Raw genomic sequence first — 24,934 nt, forward strand, 5'->3', positions numbered from 1 at the left:
GCTCCCTCAGCTAGGAAACGGAGATGAGCGCCGCCACCGAGAGTCAGGCATGACTGGACTTCATGTCAAGAGGAAATCGTGACTTATGCCCAAAAATGTTAGGCAGCTAAGTCTAAGCTTGGCTCAACCTTGATCAGGAAGCTGAACCCAAATCTCTCCAGAACAAGTACCCAGAGGGTCCCAGTTCAAATCCAAGATGCTATTCCTTGCATTATATTGGACGCTAATAAAAGAAGCCATGCGTACTCTCTCTCCTGTATGCTAACAGCATGACCTGAAGATTCTGGAAGCTTAAATGCAGAGCAAAGCAATCAGGCCAAAACACAGCGGTAGGTTAAATGAAGTCCTGACAGATTCTGCCATTCAGAAGACAAGCTCACCTCAAAATTCCTGGCATTCGTATTCGCCGCCTTCTCCAGCTCAATTCGAGCCCTCTTGTGACTCAGTTCCATTTGCATTTTCTCCCGTTCTACTTGCAAGAGACGTGTCCCGGAATGGATCTCCCCGGCCTGCTCTTCCAGCTGCCATTGCCAAGAAAACAAACCAACAAAGAGTGAGCAGGACTTTCTCAAATCCTTCCAGCCGAGGTTCCCAGTGCATTCTAGGGATTCTAAAAGATTCAAACCTCCCCGAAGTTGCACCTCGAGAGGTTGCCCCTGATCTGAAGCTAAGCACCTCTGGACCAGGTGACTTCTTTGGATGGGCCCTTAGAATAAAATCAAGAAATACTTTAAAGAATGTTATACCTGAAAGCAGCAAAATACGTTTCAGGTAATCTCACAAATGATGCTAAGGCTAAAGGGTGACTTAAAATTCAGGCTCCTGCCTCCCAGTTTACCCAAAAAAGCTGTAGGACTTGCAAAGGATTTATAGTTGATGTAGGAAGGCATTCATTTCCATCAGATGTGTCTCATCTGCATTCAACTTGTGCAGGATTTGAGAGACACATAAGGTAACCAGCTAAATAAAGAGCATAAATCTATGGAACCACCATCTGATGTAATTACAAAAACTTTCAACTCCAAGATGTGACCTTCACTCAGCAGTCCATGCTGCGAACTGCTGGCATTTGAATTGGAGGCTTCATACTTGAACCAATGGAAAACCAGACATTTTTTCCTAATGTTTCTATCATAACTCTTCAATGGCTAAGAACATTTAACATGACATTAAAAGAGTTAGCTCTACACTGTTCAGAAATCACTGAAAGAAGAATTGGTTTAAAATGTCATTTAAAAGCTTTTTTAAAAACCGCAGAGCTTTCTATGCTCTGCTAGTCAACCCACTCCCCCTTCTAATTTCACCTGGCTATGAATTAAGTTTCCGTGTTTCTCAGAGGTCCTGGATGTTCATGCGACGTTAAAAGGATTTGCAGAAGTCAACTACAAACACTGCAATCCAATCAGATTGCTGCTCAAAAGATAAGGGTGCTTGGCATCAAAGCCCTGTTCTTTCTCCTGCTCCTCTGCAGTCCCCTGTCCCTGTTTCAAAGAGGGGACAGTCCTCCATCGAACCCAGACGGGCCTCTCTGCTTGCCTGGCTGACGTAAGGAGATGCTCTCAAAACCTGCCGATCTGGTTCTCTCCTCCTGCCAACAAGAGCAGAAATCCACCATAACCTCTGGTTCCCAACACCTTCACCCTGGGAACCACGGGGTTGTCTGCTTATGCTTAACACTAATCGGTCTCTGCCAACAAAGAGAATCACTTCATTTGCTATTTAATCACCAAGCAGCAGCTCAACAAAAGCAGCCTCACCTTCATCATTTGCTGATAGTGCTTTTGCAGGGTGCCTTGAGGACACTCTGGGCTGGTGGTTTCCTCCTCATACTGGGACATGAAGGTGTTGAAGGATTTCAGGATGGAGAAGACAGTTGTGTTCCCCTCGGTGTCCTCCATGCGCATCTCACTTCTGCAAACACACGCAATCAAGAGTGAAAGCTCAAGACCACGTTCGGTGTGTGGCGAAGGACACACGACAAAACACCATCACGCTGCCTGGCCCACTGCACAGGTGCCATCATGGAAGCAAGCGCCGACTGCAGAGCCAGTCCGAAGGGAGAGAGAGTTGCTCTTCTTGGACGAAGCCGCACTAAACCATTTCAGGGCACGCCTGCCCGAGGTCACCCTTAACTTGGTGACCAAGAGCAGTCAATTTCTCTTGGTTCTTGGGCTGAAACTGACTTTGACTGCTACTTCGCCCAGGAAGTTCAGGAATGGATCTGTGTTTGAAGCATGGCAAAACTCATGCACTCTGGAGCAAGCAATTTCCTTCATTTGGTACTCATCTGCTCTGTTTATTCAGACTTCTCCCGTTCCCTTCCTTTCCTTAAGTTCTTCCTCCTCTATTTCCTGAAGAAATTGAATCAGTCCGTCCCAGACGAACTCCACACCAAGAGACTTTTCTCTGGCCCAGCTCCACCCTCTCTGGCTGCTTTCTACTTAGCTGTTCTTCCCACCTTGCTCTGCATCTTTCATCCCTCCCAGCTCTCATCTGACCTGTCCCTTCGCCCTCAAGCACAGCATCTCTGCTTTCCTCCCCTTCTGTTTGTTCTTGCTCCTCCACCTGGTCAAGGTCTCTGTTCTCTCCTCTCATCCTTCCCTCCTCGCTTCAGCCGTTGCTCCAGATCCTTCCAGGGCAACGGGGACATTGCATATGGCACCCCGAATACCTCCATTCCTGCTCCCAGCAGGAATTGAACAAGTCTATAGTCAAGCCCAAACCCAGAATTTTGACTTGCTCCTTTCTGAGGAGCCACTGTTCTCACAGTGATGGTCCCATTATCTGGCAAACTCTTTCCAGTGGAAAAACACGGGACTCCATCATTACAAGTTTTTCAGCAGCCTCTAAAGTCTGATCTATTTACAAATGTTTTGTAATTTAAAAGAAAAAACACATGTTCCATTATGTGCTGTAGGCTATGATACAGCAATTGTTTTAATCATTATATTTGATCGTATTGGTATTCTCAGAATGAATGTTTTTACAATTTGTCCTATTTCTGGTTCTTCTTATTTTTATAGTGTTTTGCTATTGTAACTGATTTTATATTCTGATTTTATATGTTGGGGGCCATCTTGAGAAGTCCAACCCCTAAAAGGCGGTCCATCAATATTTTTATGTTACATAAATGCACATTCTTATTTTCAGACTACAACCCAAAACATAAGCCATCAAAATGAAAGTGCTTGCTTTCTGTGTTTTCTTTTCCCCGACAAAATGCATTTGCTTTGAACTTTAACATAGTTGCTTTTCAGAGCTAGGTTTATAGAAACTATCAATTTGTCTTGAAACATTAGCCCCGGGAAAGAAATCAATCAAAAACAATTTCCAGGGTGGTAGCAGTATTGTTGCAGCCGAAACAACCAAGAGTGTTACAATACTTTATAAACAAAGACCAAGTGCCTAGGTTGTTATCAAACAACCAACTAGGTTGTTATCAAACACTGTTACAGGCTGCTATAGAACAGATTCTTGGTCTCCACGCCATCAGTTGCGCAGCACAAGCTTTCGCCTGTAAACTCCTCCTCTGACAAATCTACTTAAAAATATATATATTTTCAAGCAGCGGAGGAAGGAAAGCTGTTTGAGGCACTGGAAAGCCACCGAAAGTTGGGAGAAACTATTCCTAGATGGACCCCGGCAGATTTATTTCCTATGAAGAAGCCGCTTTGCATGCAGATGGCCCAAAGGTCGATTCCTGGTTGAAAGGGTCTCACAGGTGGCGGGAAAGGCCCTGGAGGACCATGGAAGCCTTCTCAAGGGGAAGGCTTTCAAGGGAGGAAAGGTAACGGCAGACACCTGGATTCTCTCCAGCTCAGGGTGTCCATGGCCAGGATGCGGCCCACCAGGGACAAGAGCAAGAGAGGCACCGGGACCGGTGCAACTGACCTTCGGGAAGGTCTGGGTTTAACAGCAAGGCCAGATCATGCGTGGTGCGGGCCCGAGCCAGGAAGCAGAGCGAGGGTCACGATCCAGGAGCACAACCAACAGAGCTACCCTGAGTTCTCCTGGGAAGGATAACGGGGTGGGAGACACCACAGGGCAGGATGCACCAAACAACAGAACCAGGCACAGGGAGGGTCAGGCAAGAGTCGGGGGCCGCGCCAGCTTGCGGGGAGCCCTGCGTCCGAGGAGTCACAGCAAGGAGGGGAGTGGGCAAGGCGGACGCCCAGCGGCCGGCGGGAGGGCCTGCACGGCTGAGGCCCCTTCTGGAGGGAAGAGCTGGCCCTTCGGAGCGCTCCCCTGGACTCCCAGCTGGTGCTCGTGAGTGGACTGAGTGCTCCAGCTGGGCCTGGGACTCCTCCAGCAACTAAGGGGGCAGGGGCTCTGGGGGCCAGCCCAGATCCTGCCGCCATTCCAGCCACTGTCCCCAGGGAAAGACCCAGATGATTCTTACAGAACTGCGGGTGTTGCCTGCTCCGTGTTGTTATGCCCACGTTACTCCTAATCAGTTGCGGGAGATTTGAGTGTTGAAAAGTCACTCATGAGCGCTCGCAATGAAGAAAGCAAAACAAATGCTGAGCAGAAAGAACCGGGGGCCAAGCAGCTCGTGTTCCTCCTGCACAGCTTTTCCCTGTTTCGCACTGTTGCATGGCCCACAATCAGCCAGCCTTCCCCAGCCCAGAAGTGTGGGGCTGCAGCCTCACTCACACCTGGCCCACATGCTCATTGGCCGTGCTGGCTGTGGGTGATGGAAGGTGTAGTCCAGCCCACCTGGAAGAGCCAGGCTGGAAAAGGCTAAATGCCGGAGACCGTGCCCCCCACGTGCAGCACGGCGATGCGGGTCTCGGGCTCGGGGATCCGGGGGCGGCTTCCTGCTTGGCCCACGAAGCTCGGGGGGCGCCCTGGGGCCAGCCAGACGCTCCCTCTGAGCCACCCCACGGGGCCGTTGTTGCGGGGTGAACATGGAGAGGGGAAGCGCCGTGCAAGGGGGGAAAGCGCGGGACAGAAATGCAACCGCCTGGCTGCCCCAGCACCGCGCCCCGGTCCTGCTGGCCCCCGCGGAAGGGGCGAGCGCTCTCCAGATGTCGAGGACTACAATGCCCAGCACCTCCACCGGCCGTGCTGATGGGGGCTGAAGTCCAAGCACCGCGGCGGCCCTCCCGCGCTCCCCGTGGCGAAATGCAAGCGGAGGCGCTGCCTGCCCTGCTCGGAGCCGCTCGGGCGAAGTGCACAGCTGCAGGGAGCACTCCCGACGCGCTCAGGAGCACTCCCGCCGGAGAGTTCCCGGGGAGCTGGGGCGGGGGGGGGGGAGGGTCACGTGCCCCGCGCGAGCGCTCCAAACGCGCGCGCCCCCCGCCCGCTGGCTCGCTGGCTCGCTCACTCACCCGCCCCAGCCAGCCATGTCCAGGCAGCACGCGCGCTCGCCCCTCCGCGCCTTGGATCTCCCTCCTCCCCCCCGCCGCGCCGAGATGTCGCGAGATCTCCCCCGTCTCCGCCCCTCCCTCTCGCTCGCCCCGCCTCCTCCGCGGTGACGTGCACGGCGCCTCCCTTTCCCCCTGCGCCGTAGTGTCGCGAGAAGAGGCGCACTCCCGCTTTCAGCATCCTCTGCGGACCCGGGCGGCCCGGGCAGCTCCCGTGCGCGGCTAGGGAGGAGAGAGCGCAGGTGCGGCGGCCGGGGACTGTATCTCCCATCATTCCGGGCCAGCATGGCGTTGGCCACTGGGAAACCGTAATTAAAGAAGCGCAGAAGATTTTGGTACAGGAAGTGAGAGCAGAGATCGCAATGAAGGCTGACCAAGGCCCACAGGAGCTCATCTGTAAACTTGTTGCCAGATCTTTTGTCCCTCTTTTTCCTATAGCTTGAAGAATAACCAAATGTTTTAAGATTTTAAACTAAACCAGGGACATTTTAACAAACACATGTTATTCCTTCTCCACAGAAATTCTCAAATATCTTCTAAACTGAAGGCAAATTGAAAGTGGAGGAAAACAAGTGTTTCTTTCATGCTTCAGATGCACTAAAAGTTCTCCCTCCACACAGGCATGTTATTTTTCTTAAAATGTTTAGAACACTATATTGCAAAACTCCACCGCTTATCAGCATACTCTGTATTTAATTTTATTTATTCAGAGAATTTCTACATATCCCTATAACCAAAGATCTCCAAGCAGCTTAGAAGAATAAACTACCATTACTTCATTGCCAACAGAACACTACTGTAAAATGAATCATTCTGAAGTACAGAACATAAGGAAAGAAACCTTTCAGCAAAACATTAATTTAAATCCAGTGGCTAAAATTAAAAAGATAAGTGGTATACTTTGTACAAACAAGATTTCCAATTTTTAAAAAAGTTCTTTGAGGCTGCTCACAGAGGGAAAGAAACCTACTCACATTTCCCAGTTTTCTGGTTTTAATTAATTGACTGGCTGATAATCCATAGCTTGTCCAACGTGGCTGGACTGAACTAGTGAACTCTTAACACACAATCCTGTGCATGTTTTGTTTAGAAAGAAAATTCACAGCATTCCCAGTCAGCCATACCAGGAGCTGTATGATTTTTTTTCTGTCTAAACAGAAAAGTATGGGACTTGGGCCTTTAATTTTCAGATCAACACCAACAACTGATAAATAGTACCTAGTCTTCTCTGAATTCTGTCAGCTTCTTCCAAATCTAATTTAGTGTGCAGACTGTCACCCCCATTAAACTTGCTGTTTGCATCCCAAGTCCTTTGCAGGCAGCAGTTACTGAAAGCTTCTCTACAGTTTAACTGACCACATGGAGCATGGACAAAGTTACTTGTGTGTCTTCTGGGTGCTATGTCCCATTCTGAATAGCTTTGCCAAGAAATATGTCTCAGTGGATTCTTTCCTACTAGCTTGAGGCTTTATAGTTCTTACTTCCTTGAAGTCTTGCATCAGTCTCTTTTGGAGAAGATGTCTGTGCCCACCGTCCCAGAATTTGCAAAGCAAGTTCCCACCAGGCCGCAAAATGGAGGGGGCAAAATCCAAAAGGGTCAAGCAGAGATGGATCAGCTTCTCGTGGTCTAGTTCCCGGATCCCGGTTGCATTCTGTGCCATGTCACTCAAGAGAACATCCACTTTTCCTTTAGGGAGAATTTCCTGGATTTTCCTTTGGACGCTTGGATCTCTGATATCTGCATGAGGCAAAAAGACGGCTCCTTCCAAAGGGGCAATGTGAGCCAGGTCAACTCCAAGGACAAAGCCTTTGGGAGCACCTGGGTCTAGGAAAGAAAGAGTCAGTGTAAGAAGACTGGTAGAATATCTATTTTAATGTGTTTCTCATTCAACACGGCTATTAACCACAGATTTGCAAAGAATCTCAAGAGCAAAATATGTTCCAATAATCCTACAAAGTACCACAGGCTTCCCCATAACCACTTAGCCAGGTAAAAATTCTCTCCAGGCAAAGAAACACCTGTCTAATGGAAGGATATTGGCTCTCTTCTCTCCTGGGTGGCCCTAACACATGACTGTGTCTGTACAGGTGTTGGTGTACAGCAGTAAAAATATTAGCCATTTCTGCAGTCGCTTACAACAGTGAAATTCCAGCCCCTGCCCCAAACAATCAAGAAAAATCTCACATCCTTAGAATAAAGGGCTTTACTTAGCGGGACAAAACCCAGGAATCTAGGCAGAGCTCAGCTGCATCAGGCCAATGGCCCACCATCCCAGGAAACTGTGAAAACAGCACACTTGTTTGCCCTCCAGAAGCTGGAGATCAGTAACATAATGAACACAGGAAGCTTTCGTATACCAAGTGGAGAAAGGTGGAAGTGAAAACGGAAGTGGAGGAGAAAGGATCGCACTGGCCACTGCAGGGTTCCATAGGAAATGGGGAAGCAATCCTGTTTTCACTTCATAATTTCATTCATAACCTGCCTTTTCCCCTCCTACAGCTGCTTACACAGTCCTCCTCCGCCTTTCTGCTCTATCTTCCCCGCAACCCCGTGTGGCAAGCTGGGCCAGGAGTCCATGACTGGCCCAGAGGGCTTCAGGGCTGAGGGGTGTCCCCAACTGCGCCCATACAGGGAAGCCTCCTCCCCCTCCCTCGACTCGCCCGTGGTGGCTATTTCCTCGTGCCCCTTCTTGCACAGAGCCTGGCAACCTGCTGTCACACTTGCCATGCCCAGCTTGCTCATCTGTTCCAGCCCGTGGGAGTTATTTTTAGCACTCCCATGACAAGCTATTTTATTCGCAAGCCGTTCTGCAACGATCAATATTTCCAAAATCATCGCTCACTGTCTCCTCGTGTTGTCAAGCCATTCGGGAGTCAGCCAACAACTGCAGCATTTCCACCATCAGAGCACGTTTGCCTGACATTACAGAATTAAATCAAGCCCCTCCGAGAGGGCCCTCACTGTCGTTTTGGGGAGGGGGCATTATATTAGAACAAAGCCTCTGGCAAGGATGGGAACAGAATTTTAAGGAAGAAAAGAATTTCCCCCAGCAAATACCATTTCTTTTTACCGTTTATTCTGTGTTTCTAGGTACAGATAGACAGAAGAATTCCCAGCATATCCCAGCCAGGTCTTTTTCCTGCCTAAAAGTGCATTGGATTGTGGCCTTAGGCAGAGGCAGACAATCTTTTACTATCACTTTATATGGAATTCACAGCCATGAAAACACACAGGGTCCTGCTCCCATGAAGCCTGCAGTTTAAAATAGCTGGAGCCATTCCACTAACCCTGCTGAAGACCACCTCCAGAATGGCTCCTCCACCACCAGCGGGCATTCCGTTGTCAGGCTGTTTGACAGCAATGAACGAGGGAAGTGCCCCCTCCTGTCCACTGCGAAGACAACAAGCAGGGCATGTACACAACCCCCACTTCCAGTGTACAGAAAGTAGCATTCATATCCTCTAATGCACTTCTATCACTATATAAGTTGCTGACCCTGACCGCATCCTGTGCTAGCCTGAGTCTCAAGGGCCACTTTCCCGTGTGGTCATCCGTCCAGGACCACACGCTGGCAGTGGGCAGGGGCAAAGCCAGGGCCAAGAGTAAGCCGGGCCACTTTTTCTTCTCTCCTTTTGCGGCCGCCTCCTCCCTCTTCACCCCCAAACTTCGGCCCAGTGGAATGCCAGAAGCATGAGAGATCACTTTCGTCAGTCTGAACAGTTCCAGAGGGCTTTTGAAATCAGATTGTTCACCCCAAAGTCCCATTGAACCCAACAGAGCTTATTTCCAAGTAAACCTGCATAGGATTTTGCTCCAAAATACAGGCCCCAACCAACCATCCATCCATCCATGTAGTCCTGCTTTTTTCCCCCTTCACTGGTCCAGCTAGATGCCTGCAAAGTTTCCAAGTGCAGCAAGAAAGAGAGCAACTGCTCCTGTTGTTTGCCCAACTATTTATTTATTTCCTATATTTATATCCTTCCTTTTTTCCTTTGAAAGAACTTTATGGAAAATTTAAGAGCAATATCTTACAACCAGAAGCCCAAACTGCTGTTATGGATCTACAGCAGTTGTAGAGAAAGCTGTTGCAAGGATTGGTAGGTGTGAGTCACAAACGTCAAGGCAAATGAGCAATAGGACACAGCCCATCTGCCTGGCAGTCCTTTTAAGGGCACTTACCAGAGCCAGCAGCATTGACCCTCTGAACTACAACCTGAGTCCAAGCACCAGGGGCTGCACCACAGTCAAGCACACACAGCCCTGGGCGGAGGATGCTGTGTTTGTCATCTATTTCAAGCAGTTTGAATGCGCTCCGGCAACGATAGCTCTGCTGTTTGGCTCTTTTCACATATGGGTCATCGAAATGTCGTTCCAGCCAGCGATGCTCTGTCCCTGTTTTGCTTTCCAGAGGGAGGGCTGCAGTGTGGATCCTGTGACACTGAAGTAAAAGACGCGGTAGCTTCCAGTACCTTAGGAAAGAAAGGCAAATTGTTCTCCCGTTTGATAACCACAGCTTGCTTGCTATCTGTAGGCCAGGATCTAGAATCTAACAAAGGTCTTTATACATATTCAATATCCTTGCCATTCTCTTTACTAAATTTAAGGGATTAATAGTCATACCTAGGGTAGACCCATTGCAATCAGCGGGAAATTTAGTCAAATGTCGTCAAGAGTATCACGATTGGACTCAATGGGACTGTCATGACTCGCGTGTCCCATTTTTTTCAATGGGACACGCGTCTGTCTGCGTGCGGAGAGGGGGTGTTTCCACTATCCTTCCCCAAGCCGGAGCCCTCCTGGTGTGCTGGACTACGATTCCCAGCATTCCCCAGCCAGATTGAGTAAGGCTGCTATTCACACAGCCCTCTATACCTGGGAGCCATCATCATCACCGCCATCGCCATCGCGGTTCTTTTCTTACAACTTTCAGCTACTCACCGACCCATGACCAGGGTGCGCCTGCCAACCGGGGGACTCCTTTCAGGCCTGCACCGCGAGTCCGTCGCCTAAAGCTTCCCCCGGGAAACGCGGCTCGGCACGCTTCCCCTCCCACCGGTTCCGCCCTTCTGCGCCTGCGCGGGCTCCCTGGCCCCGCCCCAGTCCTGTAGGCGGCCGCTCTCGTTTCCCGCCGGCGCCTTTCCCGGCTCGCCAAATCTCCGCGGTAGGAATGCACGTGTGGACGGGCGTCTTTCTGCAAAGCGCAAGGGAGGGGGTGGCGAAAGCTGGAGGGGCGTGGAATCGAAAAAGTAGGAAGGCGGGTCATTAGGTGTGCAGCCCTTCGAAAAGGACAGTGTCAACGTTTTAACAATATTGGCTTGTACAAAGGGGGACCAGAGAGAATCTAGGGGTGCAGGCGCCTTCTAGCCCTCCCCTGGTTGCAAGCCTGCAGCTTGCTTTTGGGCTGCAGGTATTCCGTGGGTATGCATGAAAAGCACTCTGCACATGCTCAGGGGTGTGTAGAGTTTGCTGAGCAGCAGGATATAAAAGTCTTGCATGCTGTCCCTTTTTTAGATTGACTTCAAGGCTACAAGAAGAGCCGTGCTGCTCAGGCCACAGGTCCCTGCATTAGCCGAACATTCTGCTGGAACGCTGGCCAAGCAGCTGCCTGCAAGAAATCCACAGGTAGGACACGAGTGTAGCAGCATCCTCGCACCCATGCTCCCCAGCAACTGTGGGGCAGAGGCACACTGCCTCTGATCCTGGTGACTAGCAGCCATGAACAGCTTTCTCTTGCATGAACTTGCCCAGTCCCTTTCAAAGCCATCCAAAGCAACAGCCCTCAGTGCATTATTGTGTGATACTCAACTTTAGCGTTTAATTATGTCTTCCCTGTGATTCGGCCTGAATCTTTCACCAATCCGTTTCATCGGTTGACCTCACTGGGTTTGGGAGGAGACTAACGTCTCCAGTTGCGCTTTGCTCATGCCATGCATAATTTTGAACCCCTCTGCCGCATCTCTCTTCACTCACGCTTTTTCCAAAGCTAAACAGTCCCAGACATCGCAACCTGTCTTCACAGGGGTTGCTTCAGCAGCTAGGCTATTTTACTTGTCTTCTGATGCACTTTTCTCAGCTAAAAGTGACCTTTTATAGGTCTTACAATTGCAGGCATGGAAAAGCAACCCAAATAAATCCCCTCCAAGCATTTGCCTGTTATGGTGGGCATGCATTCTTACCCAGCCTAACTGCATTTATACCTCTCACCCTTTGCATGGTTTATTTTTGTAGTTTAGTCCTACTGAGTGCAATGCGGTTTAATGAACCTGAACACATGGCCAGAAATTTGTGGGTACAGTTACAGCTCACTAGCTCCGAAGTCTGTTCCAGTGATAGGAGGTTGGGGGTCTGCGTACCACAGCCTGACATCAGAATGTTGCTTGAAAATTAGCTGTTCTGGTTTGAATTGAGCTTCTGGGGGACCAGAGATGCAGAGGAATGTGCTGTACAAACATGTGAAATAATATGTCAGAAATAAGGCTGGGGATTGGAGAGAGAGGAAAAGTGGCATCTCATTCAAGCGGCTGTTCTTACATGCTTCGTTTGGACCAGTGCTTTTCCCCAAGCTTCCGGAGAGCGGCGGCTTCCCCAGTCATTCTTCAGCCCTGCACATCTTCTGCTGTCAGTCTCTGCCGCGATCTGCTGAGCTTGGTTTATACCAGGGAGACGCTGCTTGCTTTTTGTTTGCGCAGGGTGCAGCATGCAGACAACCAGGTTGTTCACTCTGGTGCTGGTGGTGCAGCCCCAGCGAGTTCTGCTGGGGATGAAGAAGCGTGGCTTCGGAGTCGGACTGTGGAATGGATTTGGGGGGAAGGTGCAGCCGGGCGAAACGGTGGAGCAGGCGGCGAGGAGGTGAGCCGGGAAGCGCCTGTGCAGCAGTTCCCTGTGCAGCCTTCGAGACAGGCTGCTTATCCTTTTTGTAGGTGCAACAGGTGTGTGGTGGGCGGGAGCGGAAGGAAGCCAGCAAACCCGTAACACAGAGGCAGGCTGATGTTCTAACCAGGAGGTAGGGGCTTAAAGGAGGGGGCTTGCAGGCGGTGCGACGGGCCTCTGCCAGCTCTTGTAAGAGCAGAGCTGCAAGAGGGCAAGCGGGCCATTGGGTCCAGCCCCCTGCTCAGTGCGGGACTCCCAAGTTAAAACATCCCTACACCAAGAAATGCAGAACTTCAGAGAAAAGCCCAGGCTGAGTTTATGCCTGTATTTAAAACATTTGTACTCCATCTCCAGCCAAAACAAGCTAGAGTGGGTTACCTAACACCAGCAGAAAGCGGTTCCTTCTGGCTTATAAACTGAAAATCTCAGCACAAACATAGTAGGACTTATAGGGAACCAAAGGGGGCTGAAAAAACAGCTGGGTTGTGGGATTACGTGGCCCTGGTCCTCGTGCCCCAGCAAAGAGCCAACTTTCCTCCTGCCCATGTGCGGTTCGGAAGGTACCACTGGCCGCGCATACCAAAGGGCCCCAACCTCCCAGGAGGCAGCTGCAGAAAGATGGCAAGCCAAGTCCAGCACCAAGGAATGAGCATGGCTGCTCCACGGGTGTTGTATTAATGCCGGCGTGTCCCAGTGGATTCCACCGCGACTTTGCTCATCGTTGGGACTGGGGCATTAGGAGGCCCTCCTGAGACTCTACCATCTTCAGACTAGAAGTGAGGAGTCCTCAGTCACTTTGAGAAAAACAGCACAAACCTCCTTGCATATAGAAAGCTACCACATCAGGGAGACTTGGCTTCCTGGCAAGCATCGCGAAGGCTGAGCAGCTATCTTTCTCCTTGAGGAATCTGGCATTGGCTTGGTATGTATCACAGGAGCTGTCCCTGCCTCTGCCTTGAGAAGGTTCCAACAAAGCTCTTGGAGATGCTGAGATTATAGCCATTGTCTGAGATAAAATCTGAATTCATCAAACCTCAGATAACCTTCTGAGGTTACCCTACGCCTAACCCTTATTTGGATTTATCAGAGTGATTTTAATCACCAGTCAGCTCCCATCTGATTTCAGAACTCGTTTGCTGTATTTCTGTTCCACAGGAAAACTGACCCCCACATGGGCCGTTCCAGCTGCCGTACTGGAACTGCTCTGGCATTTTACTGAGCTGCAGCACGAAGCCTTTAGCTCATTGCTGAGAAAACACCTTCTCTTTTAGAAGCTGGCTGTTCCAGGAAGATTGCCTAAATTTAGACGACACGTTAAATGAAGGGAGTAATTCTGAAAAATGGAAGCTCTCAGAAAAGTGCCAAGGAAAGGTTGGGGGCCCCCCCAGCGTCCCCATTATCCTTAACGGGAAGTGGCTGCCAGAAACTTTCAACTTCACACATTACTCAAATAAAAGACAGGTCTAATTAACAGCATCAGCGAAACATCCACAGGCATTCAAAGTATTAGCAATTTTCTCCCAGTTGGAAGAAAAAAATGGGTTTGTTTCACAGCTCCCATCTGCCATTCTCAGCTACAGAGGAAACACTTCAAACTGAAAGCCATGGAGGATGAGCAGTGCAGTAGCGGAAACCCACTGGTACGAAAAGGAAAGAGCGTGTGAGCCTACAGCGCACTGTGGGATTGCTCGTCATGCCGCACACTTAGCATAATTGATTTTATTATATTTGGGAAATCATACATAGAGGTACGTGAGGGGGTGTCACATGGAGATGGGGAGAGACCTGTTCTCCCCTGCAGAGAAGGGCAGGACGTGCTCCAACGGAGCCAAGCTCAGGGAGCCCAGCTTCCATTTAGATGCCAGGAAGCACTTCCTGGAATGGGCTTCCATGGCAGGTGGCTGAGGCCCCATCGGTGCGGGCATTCAAGGATAGGCTGGACATGCACATGGTGGGCATGTCGTGAGTGGAGCCATCGGGAGCCGGGGGTCAGACTAGATGGCCCGGGAGGCCTCTTCTGACTCGTTCTGTTTTTATACAGCCAGGGCAGGTAACACCAGGGCCATGTTATGCATTGAGATCTATGCGGAAATCTTGTTTTTGCTCTTTCTCCTGGAAGCATTAACTCCAAACATCCTGAAAGCCAAGTTAATTTGATTAACTTGTTAATTATATTCAGGGAGTTAGAGGAAGAGAGTGGACTGACGGTGGACACCCTGCAGAAGATGGGCTGCATCACCTTTGAGTTCGTGGGCAACACTGAGCTGATGGAGGTCCATATCTTTCGTGCCGACAGTTTTCATGGAAATCCCACAGAAAGCGATGGTAGGGAAGTGTTCGGGAGTGGCAGAGTGGTGAAAATGTTTGCTCTTCTCGTTTCTTCTACTCCCAAACTTTTCTTTAAATAATTAAAGTGCTTCCCTTTCGGCCACATTGAGACATTTCATGGTCCCAGGATGACACTGTCCAATTCTGCTGGAGTTACCTGAACAGCATAAGGCAAGCATAAGGCTGTGTCCTGTATTAAAACTGACCGCCTGTGAACAGCTCCCAAGAGTGGTCTGGTGATGCCAACAGCGTGTCGTGGAAGGAACCAAAATCGGCAACAGCACCACAGCAGTACCTGAAAATTTGTGTTCTCTGCACACCAGCGGTGTTGCTCCAATAAATCTTAGTGCCCCTAAGAGGAGAACACCGGTGCTCCTGGGAAGGATTGCACTCAGGTGCAGAAACTTCTTTAAACTTAAAAGTACTGTTTCCTAGTAACATTTTGACTTGTTTCTGTAATCTGTATAACTATTGCATTGGCTGCTTACCAGAACAAGGAGGTTGGGTTTTAAAATACTTGAAGATTATTTGAATAGGTCAAGTGACCAACTCTTGTTTATTTAATTTGTATGATACCCAACAGCTGAAGTGCTTTGGTCTTTGACTGGTCAACACTTAATTTCTGTCTGTTGAGGAGGTCCACTGTGCTACATCTCAGGCCCTCTTGCTGCATCATTGTAGCGCATTAGCCAAATAGCTAATTTCCGTGCGTACGAGCTGGCTACCAACATCTTCATGGAGCCAAAACCCAGAGAGATGCTGCATCGTCTCTCGCTCCTTCATTCTCTTTGACGGAGGACAACTTTCCAGGTGATACTCCATGAAAAGTGACTTAGGAGAGAGATTACTTCCCTGCTGCAAACACACGCACATTTAGCAGAGGTGATGGAACATCCCTTTAAAAACACAAAAACTCATGAAACTTGTTTACTAGAAGCAAAACTGTGGTGGCATAGAGGGGTAGGCTTTTAAGTGTAAGCACGACAATTATTTTTCCATCCTGAATTATTTCCCCTGTATGTTTCCTCCACCCTCCCACCTTTGCAGAAATGCGCCCTCAGTGGTTTGAGCTAGACAAGGTGCCCTTCAAGAGCATGTGGCCGGATGACATCTACTGGTTCCCTCTCCTGCTTCAGAAGAAGATGTTCCTTGGCTACTTTAAATTCCAGGGGCAGGACACTATCTTAGATTACTCCCTGAATGAAGTGGAGAAGCTGTGAGGAGGAGGCCTCCTGCTGGGTTGGAATGCATTGCCCATTTAGTGCAAAAGGAAAATACTTGATGGTACGCAAAAGCTGCTTCACACAAAAGAGAGTTCTTTCTTCAACACACCAACGGCCAACAGACGAATGAGGCACCTGCCGTCTTGCAGGTGAGCAAAGGACGGTGCATGTGTGTTCTCGAACGGGGACCCTTACTGTTTACTCCTTCCCAGCTAGGCTTTTTGGGGTGGCCACTGGTTCCATTTGAGCACGTGCTCCAGTGAGCTTTCTCAATGTACTGAGATACGGTTCTTGTCCTGTATGTTGGAGTTATAACTGGAGGACTGGCCCCGAACTTCTCAGATAGTCATTATCTGAGCCAGCTGCCTATTCCTGCCTCAGCTTTTCATCTTTCTTCCTGGCCACTGTTGAGTCAGAGGTGTTGCATCCTGTACTTTCTGGGAGGAAGTCTTATGGAAGGAAAGACCAGCAGGTGGTATCAGGTTGTCCTTCACTCTCCTTGATACGACTTCAAGGAGACTTAAAATATCTCTGCACAGAGGCAGCCTCCAGTTCAGTTCCAAGTCCCTCCAGCTAAGGCAAGGGAAAACCACAGTCCTTGGCTCACCAGGGTTCAAATGACCAAGCGATATCCATCCCCACCCATCCCTATCGCAAGCACAATGCTCAGAAAATGAATAATGCATTTACAGCTGAAATAAAGTTTACCTTTTTAATGCATTGTACAGGTCTCTTACAAATACATTGTTTTGTGACATTTCATATTTACTTCTCTTTTTTTTTTTTTTTTGAAAGTCATAATCTGTAAACATTAAATCTACCAGCTGCAGAAAGGCATCTTCTAATTCCGGCAGTTTGATAAAGTGCTTCATTTTTTTTTAAAAAAAAACCAAACACTATTTTTGCCAATGGGCAGGAGGTATAAAGTCTGCAAAATCCCAAAGGAAATACACCCCTCTTGAGCTGGAGGTTTAACAAATACATTTTCGTAAAGCCAAAGAGGAAGTTAAACATTTGAGAGTTTGCCAGTTGTCATGTGATTGATTTCCCTTTTAAGGTACTTCTAGCTTGCACAGCTCTTCTCGTGGATATTAACTGATCCACTATGGCTACGGTTTGCTCAGAAGACATATAAACTTGTCAGAAGCTGCTCTCCCGGTAGTAATTTTGCCTTTTGTGAGTAGGCTAAGTGGAAAGGAAACATGGAGAGACTTAGATCCCGATCCTAAACGTACTGAGGAGTGTTTTCCCATTTGTATACATGCCGCATGACTTTCTGCACATGGAGTAAACCCCACTGGTCCTGGCGGGTTTACCTCAGAGTAAACATGTCGACGATCAGAACCCTGCAGTCCAGTGCTGCACGCACTCGTGTGGGAGCAAGGCCGACAAGGAGTTGTGCAAAGGAGGACATGTCAGAAGCTGGCTGTGGGTGCTTTCCTTTCGGTTTGCAGACCATGCAGGACACGTCTGGCAGTTCCGTCCTTTGGAAGTGGAGCACTTGACTCTCACTTGGTGGCATGCAGAAGCCATCGAGCTCTTTCTTCTAGACTTCCGCAGTTCTGCACCGAGGAGCCACTTTTGCAAAAAGCTTGGCACACAGCAGCAGATTATGGTAGACGCTCTGACACGCGAGCTCTGGGAGAACCAGCCGCCAGGCTTTTGGCTCTGCTGCCCAGTGGGAATGATGAACGCAGAGGCAACACCCACGCTTTCCATGGACCTTGAGCAGCAGAAGGGCTCGCTAGTAGCTGGCAGTGTGCGTGCGCATTGGAACACAGTGAGCTTTGGTGGTCCGTATCCGTGGATGGAGAGCCCTTCCGGCAGTGGCAAGCCTCCACTAAGTAAACGTGCCAGGCCACCTCTGCTGGGGTGCCACCTGAACTGTGCCCCTGGCATGCCAAAAGTAAGTGCCCAGCCCTTTTGCAGCAAGCCAATTTGGCCAAGCAACCACATGTCGGTGGGGCAGAGAAGGGCCCAGCCTCTCCTGGGCTTGGAACAGCTAGCACATCTAACTGCTCTGCTAACTGAAATGCTAATTAAACAGAGTGATACTTTTAATCTGTATAATAAAAGTTTTCAAAAATATTCTGTATTAACATATCAAAAAGGCAGGTCAGTTTTTCTGCTACAAACAAGAAGAAACATGCACAGCATGAGCATCTGGGCTGGTTGCAGCCGGCTTTGTCTTCGCTCCCAACATCCCTTCAGGAACATACGAGGAGGAGAGAGCCCCCAAGGCCCGGCAGAGCGATCCATTTTGCCTTAAAGAGGCGAGTCCCCCAAGCCAGAGCTGGAATCTGGTGTGGTCCTTGCCCTGGTCTGAGTTTCTCCCCTGCAGCTGGGACAGAGCTGGAATGTCTGTATGCAGCTTCCATGAGAGAAGAAAAAAGCTGCCTCGAAAAGAATGAAAGCCAGGCAAGGAAGAGTTGGTGGGAAATTATCTTGGCAGTCCATTCAGAAGGGACACAGAGGTGAGCTTTAAAAACACACACTTCATACCATAGCATTAGCAGGAAGACTGGTACATGGGTAAAAGGAATACAAGTTATATTTGCCTTTGTTTTAAAATAGGATCCCAAGAAACATCACAAAAAGCACAACCTCGCACTTGTTTGGACAGAAAAAACGCTTTCAACTCCAAGCACTGGAGTTGTTGGCCTCCTTTCTCAATTTAAATGGGCACAGAATTGCACCCACAGTATATTAAGAAGGAACTAGGTTTGCTTTCCCTTTGGGGTGTGAGGGTTGGTAATAAAATACCCCTCAGGAAAGCACATGGGTGAAGACAGATGTCCCCAAGGATTCCTTCTTTGTAGTGTGAGCTCAGCTTTGTAAGCTGCAAGACAGAAACGCAGGCCAACACTTTGAACATTTCTTCCAATGGACTTCTCCATAATCACCTGTATTGTACAGGTGAACCACCTTGTGTTTTTTGTATTTTTTAAAGTAGCAAGCTCACATTAACCTGGCTATAAATGTATCCTTCACCTTTACAAAAGCAAAGAAAGAATAATATATTCTGGGGGGACTCACAGAGGTATCCTAGTGTAAACTGAAGCCCCGGTTCTGCTGCAAACTTGGACAATTTTCTCGGAGCTGGAATGAAGCGACCACTTTGAGTGTGGGTGTTTGATCTGTCTTCACCCAAACTTGGAAGTATAACAAGCTACATTAGATGAAGTGAAAGGAAGGCTGGGAAGAGAGACACATCCCTGTGCTTACATGCACACCTCCAAAGTCAAAGAAAGGGCTTTTGTTCCTTCCCACATCAGGGCTTCTCAAAAAGGATGCAGCTCCCTACTGTTGTATTTGTCAACATGAACAATCTTTGTGTTCTCACACACATACGTCTTGTGACAGTGGAGGCAAGAATTGAGCAAACACTTCACAAATGTTTGGTGCCTGTAATCTTTCAAAGTGATCCCTGTATCATGCTCTTGAGCAAAAAAGAAAGACAGGTTTTCTGGACCAGAGGATGACATAGCCAAACTGGCAAAATAGTATCAGTTGCACACCAGTAAAAATAAAAATACAGAAAAGATCTCTCAAAGTAATGCAGAAAATATGAAAAAAACCCATACATCTACAGCATATCCAGATAGGACTATAAAGTCCAAGATGAGTTAAACAGCAAACACTGAAATAGATAAAGTAAATCACTTACGAATATTATAAATATCATTTTCAAATCTTTTTCTATGCAACTTAGCTCTATTTGAAATGGACAAAGTTGGACCAGCTGTACACTGAGATTTTTCAGGAAAGAAAATTTTCATTTTATGCCTTTAAAAAGTTCTGCAGTTGTATAGTGGCACTTCAGTGCACTAAGTTCAGGCATCCACGTGGAAGAGTCAGCAGCTGGGGAGACTTTCTGATTGACCATTAAATGACCTCACCACCCAGCCATTGCCAGCTTTAGAGTCTTGCCTATCATCTGCCTGCAGAAAGTTCAATTCTCTGCAGATTTGCATTAGTCCTTAAAAAGTCTGTCTGTCCGCCATACTTTTTCTGCACCCTGTATTTTCTCTGGAACAACAATATTTCTAACCCTCAGGCAGGTGGGAGTTTACCAGTGTGCAACTGATATGTTTGGCTTTCCAAAAGGCTGCGGCCACCCACGGCCCCCTCAGGTGTGTTCCCTGGCACAAGTGTACTGACAGAAGCAGAAATGTGTGCAAAAGGCTTGTCGACACACAAGCGCTGTATGCAGAAACAGTCGGCTCAAGCAGCCACCTGTTCAGACCCCCGTGTGGCTGGTAGGCCAGGTAAGAAAAGGAGGGCACCGGAGGCTCCAAGCCTCGCCCATGACGCAGCCTGCTGACGTGTCAAAAGGTGGGTGGGCTGGAAACGGATCTGCGGGGGGTTGGGCTTCCACTCGCGGCATTTTGGACGATCAGCCACGCCAGCAGGGGCTTCTGGGTGTCCCAGGCGTCTGTCACAGGGGCCGCTCCCTCCTCATCGCAGGTAGCCTGAACTGGCCCAAGACCCCAAGGGCCACTCCAGCCAGGGAGGGTGGGCCTTCTCTAGCACACCTGGAGGGCGCCAGGTGTGGGAAGGCTGCCTTGGCACACTACCAGATGCAAGAATGGGGCTGTTTAATGCAAAACACAGGAAGAGGTGGCTGATTCCAGGCTGGCCTCTTCATCCCTCTAGTCCAGGACTGCCCGTTGTGGGTGGCAGTGGCTTGTGGGGGTTGCAGAGAGGGAGGCCCTGCCCATGGTCCATTGCCGGTGCCATTTAATGGGGATGCTGGGACTGAACCCAAGACCTGCCGATAAGGTGCTGACTCTCCCCATTAAGCTGTGGTCCCTCACTTTAAAAAAGACGCATTTTGTCAGTGCAGTGGACAGGGGAGAGAGCTGCCTGCCAAGCCAAGGAGAAATGGTATGTTTGGGAAAGGTTAATCGGAGAGGATAGGGCTATTGGCAAGAGACCTAATATTCATTCAGGTGGAGCACTGCAAAAAGCTCTTGGGATAAAGAAATTCGTTCCACACTCCATGGCACTTTGAAATGCAAACCAAAATAATTCGAAAGGTGAGAGATGTTCTCTCCTTCCTCTTTGCACCGTCGCATTCCCAAGCAGCCCATAAATCATGGTGCAGCCCAAAGCAGGAGAAAGAGGCGGGGGAAGAGGGGGAGAGAATGAGAACACCAATCAGGGTGCTGGGAGGATACTTCCAACCTCTCGTATATGCAAGGCGCTCGCTGGCCTTCCTGCCATCCCACAGAGTCCCGGAGCATTAACTGGAAAAGAGGCAGTCCCCCTGGGCTGGCGATGACACAAGGGGCAGTGTGCCGGATCCCGTGAAGAGGCAGCTCAGCTTGGGCTTCAACTCATTCCAGACTTTGCTCATCTGGACAACAGAGGGGAGAGAACGGTACCGTCAGTGAGGCTGCAGCCTACGCACGCCAGCTGGGGAACGCGAGCGTGCGGGCCCGTTTGTGTCTAAACGCGCAGGACTGCCTGCACGGCCTCTCTCGCTCTGGCGGGGACTGCAGCGAACCTGCCGTGAAAGAGGCACCTCAACATACCACCGGAATTAGCTGGGTGGTCGAAGCACTTTGCAGAAGACAACCTGTCCAGTTGCTCTTCCCATGCAAAACTATACCCATACTGAGCCATACCTTCCTGCATATAAGGAAACTAGACTTGAAAAATATTGAAAACACTACACCATCTAGAGGACAGTCCGGATATTTCTGCTCAGCTAACACAGAAAAAGCAGCTCTGATCCTAGAAATCCACTGAAGGCACGTCCTGCATTGCCATTCCTTCTCCTGTGCCAGAAGGGTTGGGGTTTTGTTTTTTGTTTTTTAATTAATTAATTAATGATTAAATGCTTTTCTAACAGGTCCACTACAAGCATCTCGGGAGGGCTTACAAAAAATGAGTAGAATAAAATAAATACCATAGCATCCAACAATTGATATACGAAAAACCCAGTTAAAATCAATTAAACATTAAAATAACGGGGACATAAAAGGGGTTTTGCCTGGCGCCAAAAGGAATATAATGTCGGCGCCAGGCAAACCTCCCAGGGGAGCATATTGCACACCTGGGGCGCCACCACAGAGAAGGCCCTTCTCCAGGTAGCCACCCTCCTAATCTCCTTCAAGGAGGGCTCCCGGAGCAGGGCCCCCGCCTCGGATCTCAAGGGCTGGGAGGGCACACAGGGGAGGAGGCGCTCCTTCGGGTTGCATTCTGTATGTAGCCAAAACAGAACCGCCCGTTCACAAAGGGAAACCCTCAGCAGACTCAGTGGAGCGGCAACGTTTGCAGAAGAAAAGGCCCAGAACAGCCTGAGGAGGACCGAGCATGCGCCATGCCTGCAAAATGCTGACTTGCGGAAAAATCCAAACGGGAAGACCAGGAGGGAAGGGGAAATGAAATATCCTGGGAAAGGGCACGGCTGCCAGGAACCCCAGGCGGGAGCCGCCCACACTAACATTCTGTCCCAGTCGTCCAGTAATGAATCCACACTGGCCAAGAGGGAGAGTCTGCCTTAAACATGTCCAAAAGCAAGACTGAACTTTCCAAGGTGGTCCTTTAGAAAACGCAACTGAAAGGTGGTGGTCAAAGGATTCACTGATACTTTACAGGTGGCTGCTAGCTGGCAGTTTGCTCACCTCCTTGTGGCCTTGGATCTGAGAGTTGACGAAAGCCCCCAGGATGTGAGAGGTGAGAGGAAGGTAAATGTGGATCAGCTGAGTCTCTTGGTGCAGACAGTACAGGGAGAAGTAATTGCGCAGCTCCATGGTCAGAATCGCATTCTCTTGCTGAGAAGGAAACCAGTGCATGGATTATCTTCAGCGGATATGCAAAGGGCAAGGTGGGACACGTGTTTCCCATGCTCCCGTGGGGCGCGACAGTCCACAAGAGCAACGACCCGTGCCCCGCAGGTCTGGGCGCAAGGAACAAGGGCACTTCTGGCACCAGGAAGCTGCCTCATTGGCTGTGCCTCTCTCAGAAATGCGGGGTTTTCCGGATAGGTCAGCAGTCCTCTCAAGCCTTCCGCCCAATCTTTTCTATCAGCCGGGAGACCAGTGAATTAGGGTGATGGGGAAGCGCAGGAGGAGGTGCTGAGGTTGCCCAGAAAACGGCTTCTCTTGACAAGGAGCCGCTCTAGGGCGTGTTTTATTTTCCTATTCTATTACACTTTAAACTTCCAGGCCCGGTTGTTCATAGTGACCCTTAAAGTCCTACCTGTTGTAGAGGGTTTGGGTCATGTCTTTGATGTTCTGGATCTTGTCTCTGCGGACCATCCTGTTCGGTTTTCTGCCCAATTAAAACCTGGCTCTGCGAGCAGGACTTTTCTGCTGGCTGCCAAAAGCCCACGGTCCCCAACCTCTCACTCCCTCTCTGGCCACTGGAAACCTCATCAACCCCTTTCTGTCTCCAGAGAGTTCACCAAGTGCCGCCCTGCTGTAAAGGCTAAGCCTACCCTCTTTCCCGCATGGGCAAAATCCACACCGACCCCCGCGGCTTTCGGGATGCGGAACGCTTTGCCCTGCGCCAAATCCCACCAGTTTCTTTGCCTGGGCTGGGCTTGCGGGCCGAGTCGGCGCGCACACGGTACCTCGACGATGCGGGATTCCAGCTGCTCCACGGACTCGGGCTCCCTGTTCTGCACGGAGGCACTCATCATCTGCCTCTTCATCAGGCTGTACTTCTGCAGGGCTCGCTGGTGCTTGTGCAGGACCCCCTTCTCGTGCCGTTCGCACAGGTCCTGCGTGGCAGGGAGGGCGGTTAGCTAGCCGAGCGACAGAAGAGGATGCTTTCCCCCTTCCTAAATGTCGGGGATCCTTGCAGCACTCTGCATCGGGTAAACAATCCCAGAAAGAGGCCGCTGCCCAGAACATGAAAACCCTTCAAGAACAGGAAGAACCAGCCAGAGGAAAAAGAACCAGTTCTGTATTAACTGGGCCAACATAGCACTGGCTGCCGAGATCCTGGAGCAGGCATTCTGAAAGCCAGCTAGGAGAGCCAGCATGGGGTGCTGCTTAAGAGCGCATGTCTGGGGCTCAGGCGGTCCGGGTTCAAGTCGCCACTCGGCCATGGAGCCAGCCGGGCGACTTTGGGCCAGGCACAGACGCTCAGCCCAGCCTACCTGAGAGGGCTGTTGTGGGGGTAAGATGGAGAGCAGGGAAAGCGGATGATGTAAGCCGCTTTGCGTTCGCAAGAAAAAAAGCGGGATATAAAGCGAATAAATAAATGAACCAGAGTTCGGAGGAAATATGGACTCTCGCGACACACTTGGAACTGAACGTGTTGTGCATCACAGTTTTGTGTTTGTTTTCAGCCAGGCGTGGGTCCAGGCCCCACGGCTGTCACAGACCGAGACATCTGTGGACAATCCCAGCAACAGCCAGAAGCCATTCTGAAGGGAGCCTGGGGCGTATTACGTACATCTGAGAACGTCTGCCCTTCCACGCACTGAGTTATGTCAACCAGTGTTGGATATTTGCAGAATTTATTCAGGTCTCATCACCCAGGCTGCCTCGATCAAGGTCTCTCTCCCCCACCCACAGTGCACGGTACGTTCTCTGCACAGCCCTGAGAAAAGCCCAAGGCTGGCCTCGCCTCAGGGCTGGCTCCCCGGCTAGTCTCCCCTGAACCGATGCCCGGCCTTCCGCCGAGCGCACGCGGCCATTTCTGAACGGCTTAGTCACATGCTGGCAGCGTGAAGGCAGACTCACTTTATAGGACTGGAGCAAGTCCAGGAAGAGGTTCAGCTTCTCCACCACATCACTCTCTTCCTGTTTACCCTACAAAGCAGAAGGACAAGGGAATGAAAGCAACCGTGTGAATCTGGGCAGAGGTTCAGCCAGGCCCAGAGCAAAGAAATAAAAAATAAAAAGCTATCCCCATGTCTCCAGTTCTATTTATTTGGTTCCTGTTTGGGGTAGCCTCAGTGGGATGAATCCTGCACCAATGTAGCAGTGAGAGCGCTGGACGGGCTCAAGTCCTCACTGGGCCGTGAAGCTCACCGAGGCAGGGCTTGTGGAGAGGGTGGAATGGGAAAGGGGGGGATGAGGTGTACGCTACTTTGGGCTCCTGGGGGGGACAGCAGGATAAAACTGAAATGTGATGGGCTCAGGGCTAAGGTTTCTGAGCCAAGCAGAGCCTGGGGAGGGGAGGGG

At 49.9% G+C, this 24,934-nt stretch overlaps 4 protein-coding genes across 8 annotated transcripts in view; 1 reads left to right on the forward strand and 3 right to left on the reverse strand.

Moving 5' to 3' along the window:
- Positions 1–5,391, reverse strand: part of MAD1L1 (mitotic arrest deficient 1 like 1) — a 365,974-nt gene extending 360,583 nt beyond the window's left edge. Inside the window, exons 1-3 of the mRNA XM_044433287.1 lie at positions 5,331–5,391; positions 1,758–1,911; positions 381–521 (exon numbers count right to left, since the gene is read on the reverse strand). Coding sequence (XP_044289222.1) covers positions 381–521; positions 1,758–1,911; positions 5,331–5,347 — 312 coding nt within the window. The 5' untranslated portion in view covers positions 5,348–5,391. The remainder of the gene's footprint in view (positions 1–380; positions 522–1,757; positions 1,912–5,330) is intronic.
- A 648-nt stretch (positions 5,392–6,039) lies between these two features.
- On the reverse strand, positions 6,040–10,341 carry MRM2 (mitochondrial rRNA methyltransferase 2). Of its 2 annotated transcripts, none has more exons than XM_044433488.1 (3): positions 10,306–10,341; positions 9,547–9,836; positions 6,040–7,191 (listed from the first exon to the last, which is right to left on the reverse strand). In XM_044433488.1, exons 1-3 carry the CDS (start codon positions 10,311–10,313, stop codon positions 6,743–6,745), a joined length of 747 nt encoding a protein of 248 aa, XP_044289423.1. In that variant the 5' UTR covers positions 10,314–10,341; the 3' UTR covers positions 6,040–6,742. The 2 variants fall into 2 exon arrangements, with proteins under 2 accessions (XP_044289423.1, XP_044289422.1); XM_044433487.1 differs by having other exon boundaries at positions 10,240–10,329.
- A 125-nt stretch (positions 10,342–10,466) lies between these two features.
- NUDT1 (nudix hydrolase 1) lies at positions 10,467–16,550 on the forward strand. 2 transcript variants are annotated; one of them, XM_044433882.1, is made up of 5 exons: positions 10,467–10,528; positions 10,879–10,989; positions 12,057–12,216; positions 14,417–14,562; positions 15,613–16,550. In XM_044433882.1, exons 3-5 carry the CDS (start codon positions 12,065–12,067, stop codon positions 15,783–15,785), a joined length of 471 nt encoding a protein of 156 aa, XP_044289817.1. In that variant the 5' UTR covers positions 10,467–10,528; positions 10,879–10,989; positions 12,057–12,064; the 3' UTR covers positions 15,786–16,550. The 2 variants fall into 2 exon arrangements, with proteins under 2 accessions (XP_044289817.1, XP_044289818.1); XM_044433883.1 differs by lacking the exons at positions 10,467–10,528; positions 10,879–10,989 and having other exon boundaries at positions 12,035–12,216.
- The window catches only part of SNX8 (sorting nexin 8), a 26,620-nt gene continuing 18,172 nt past the window's right edge, over positions 16,487–24,934 (reverse strand). For all 3 annotated transcript variants that reach the window (XM_044433880.1, XM_044433879.1, XM_044433881.1), the window contains 4 exons: positions 24,491–24,559; positions 23,371–23,520; positions 22,421–22,570; positions 16,487–21,147 (listed from right to left, as the gene is read on the reverse strand). In XM_044433880.1, the coding sequence (XP_044289815.1) occupies positions 21,034–21,147; positions 22,421–22,570; positions 23,371–23,520; positions 24,491–24,559 (483 nt within the window). In that variant the 3' untranslated portion in view covers positions 16,487–21,033. The remainder of the gene's footprint in view (positions 21,148–22,420; positions 22,571–23,370; positions 23,521–24,490; positions 24,560–24,934) is intronic.

Source organism: Varanus komodoensis, unplaced genomic scaffold (assembly GCF_004798865.1).
Source record: "Varanus komodoensis strain SLA01 unplaced genomic scaffold, ASM479886v1 scaffold26, whole genome shotgun sequence".
Classification (NCBI taxonomy): Eukaryota; Metazoa; Chordata; class Lepidosauria; order Squamata; family Varanidae; genus Varanus; species Varanus komodoensis.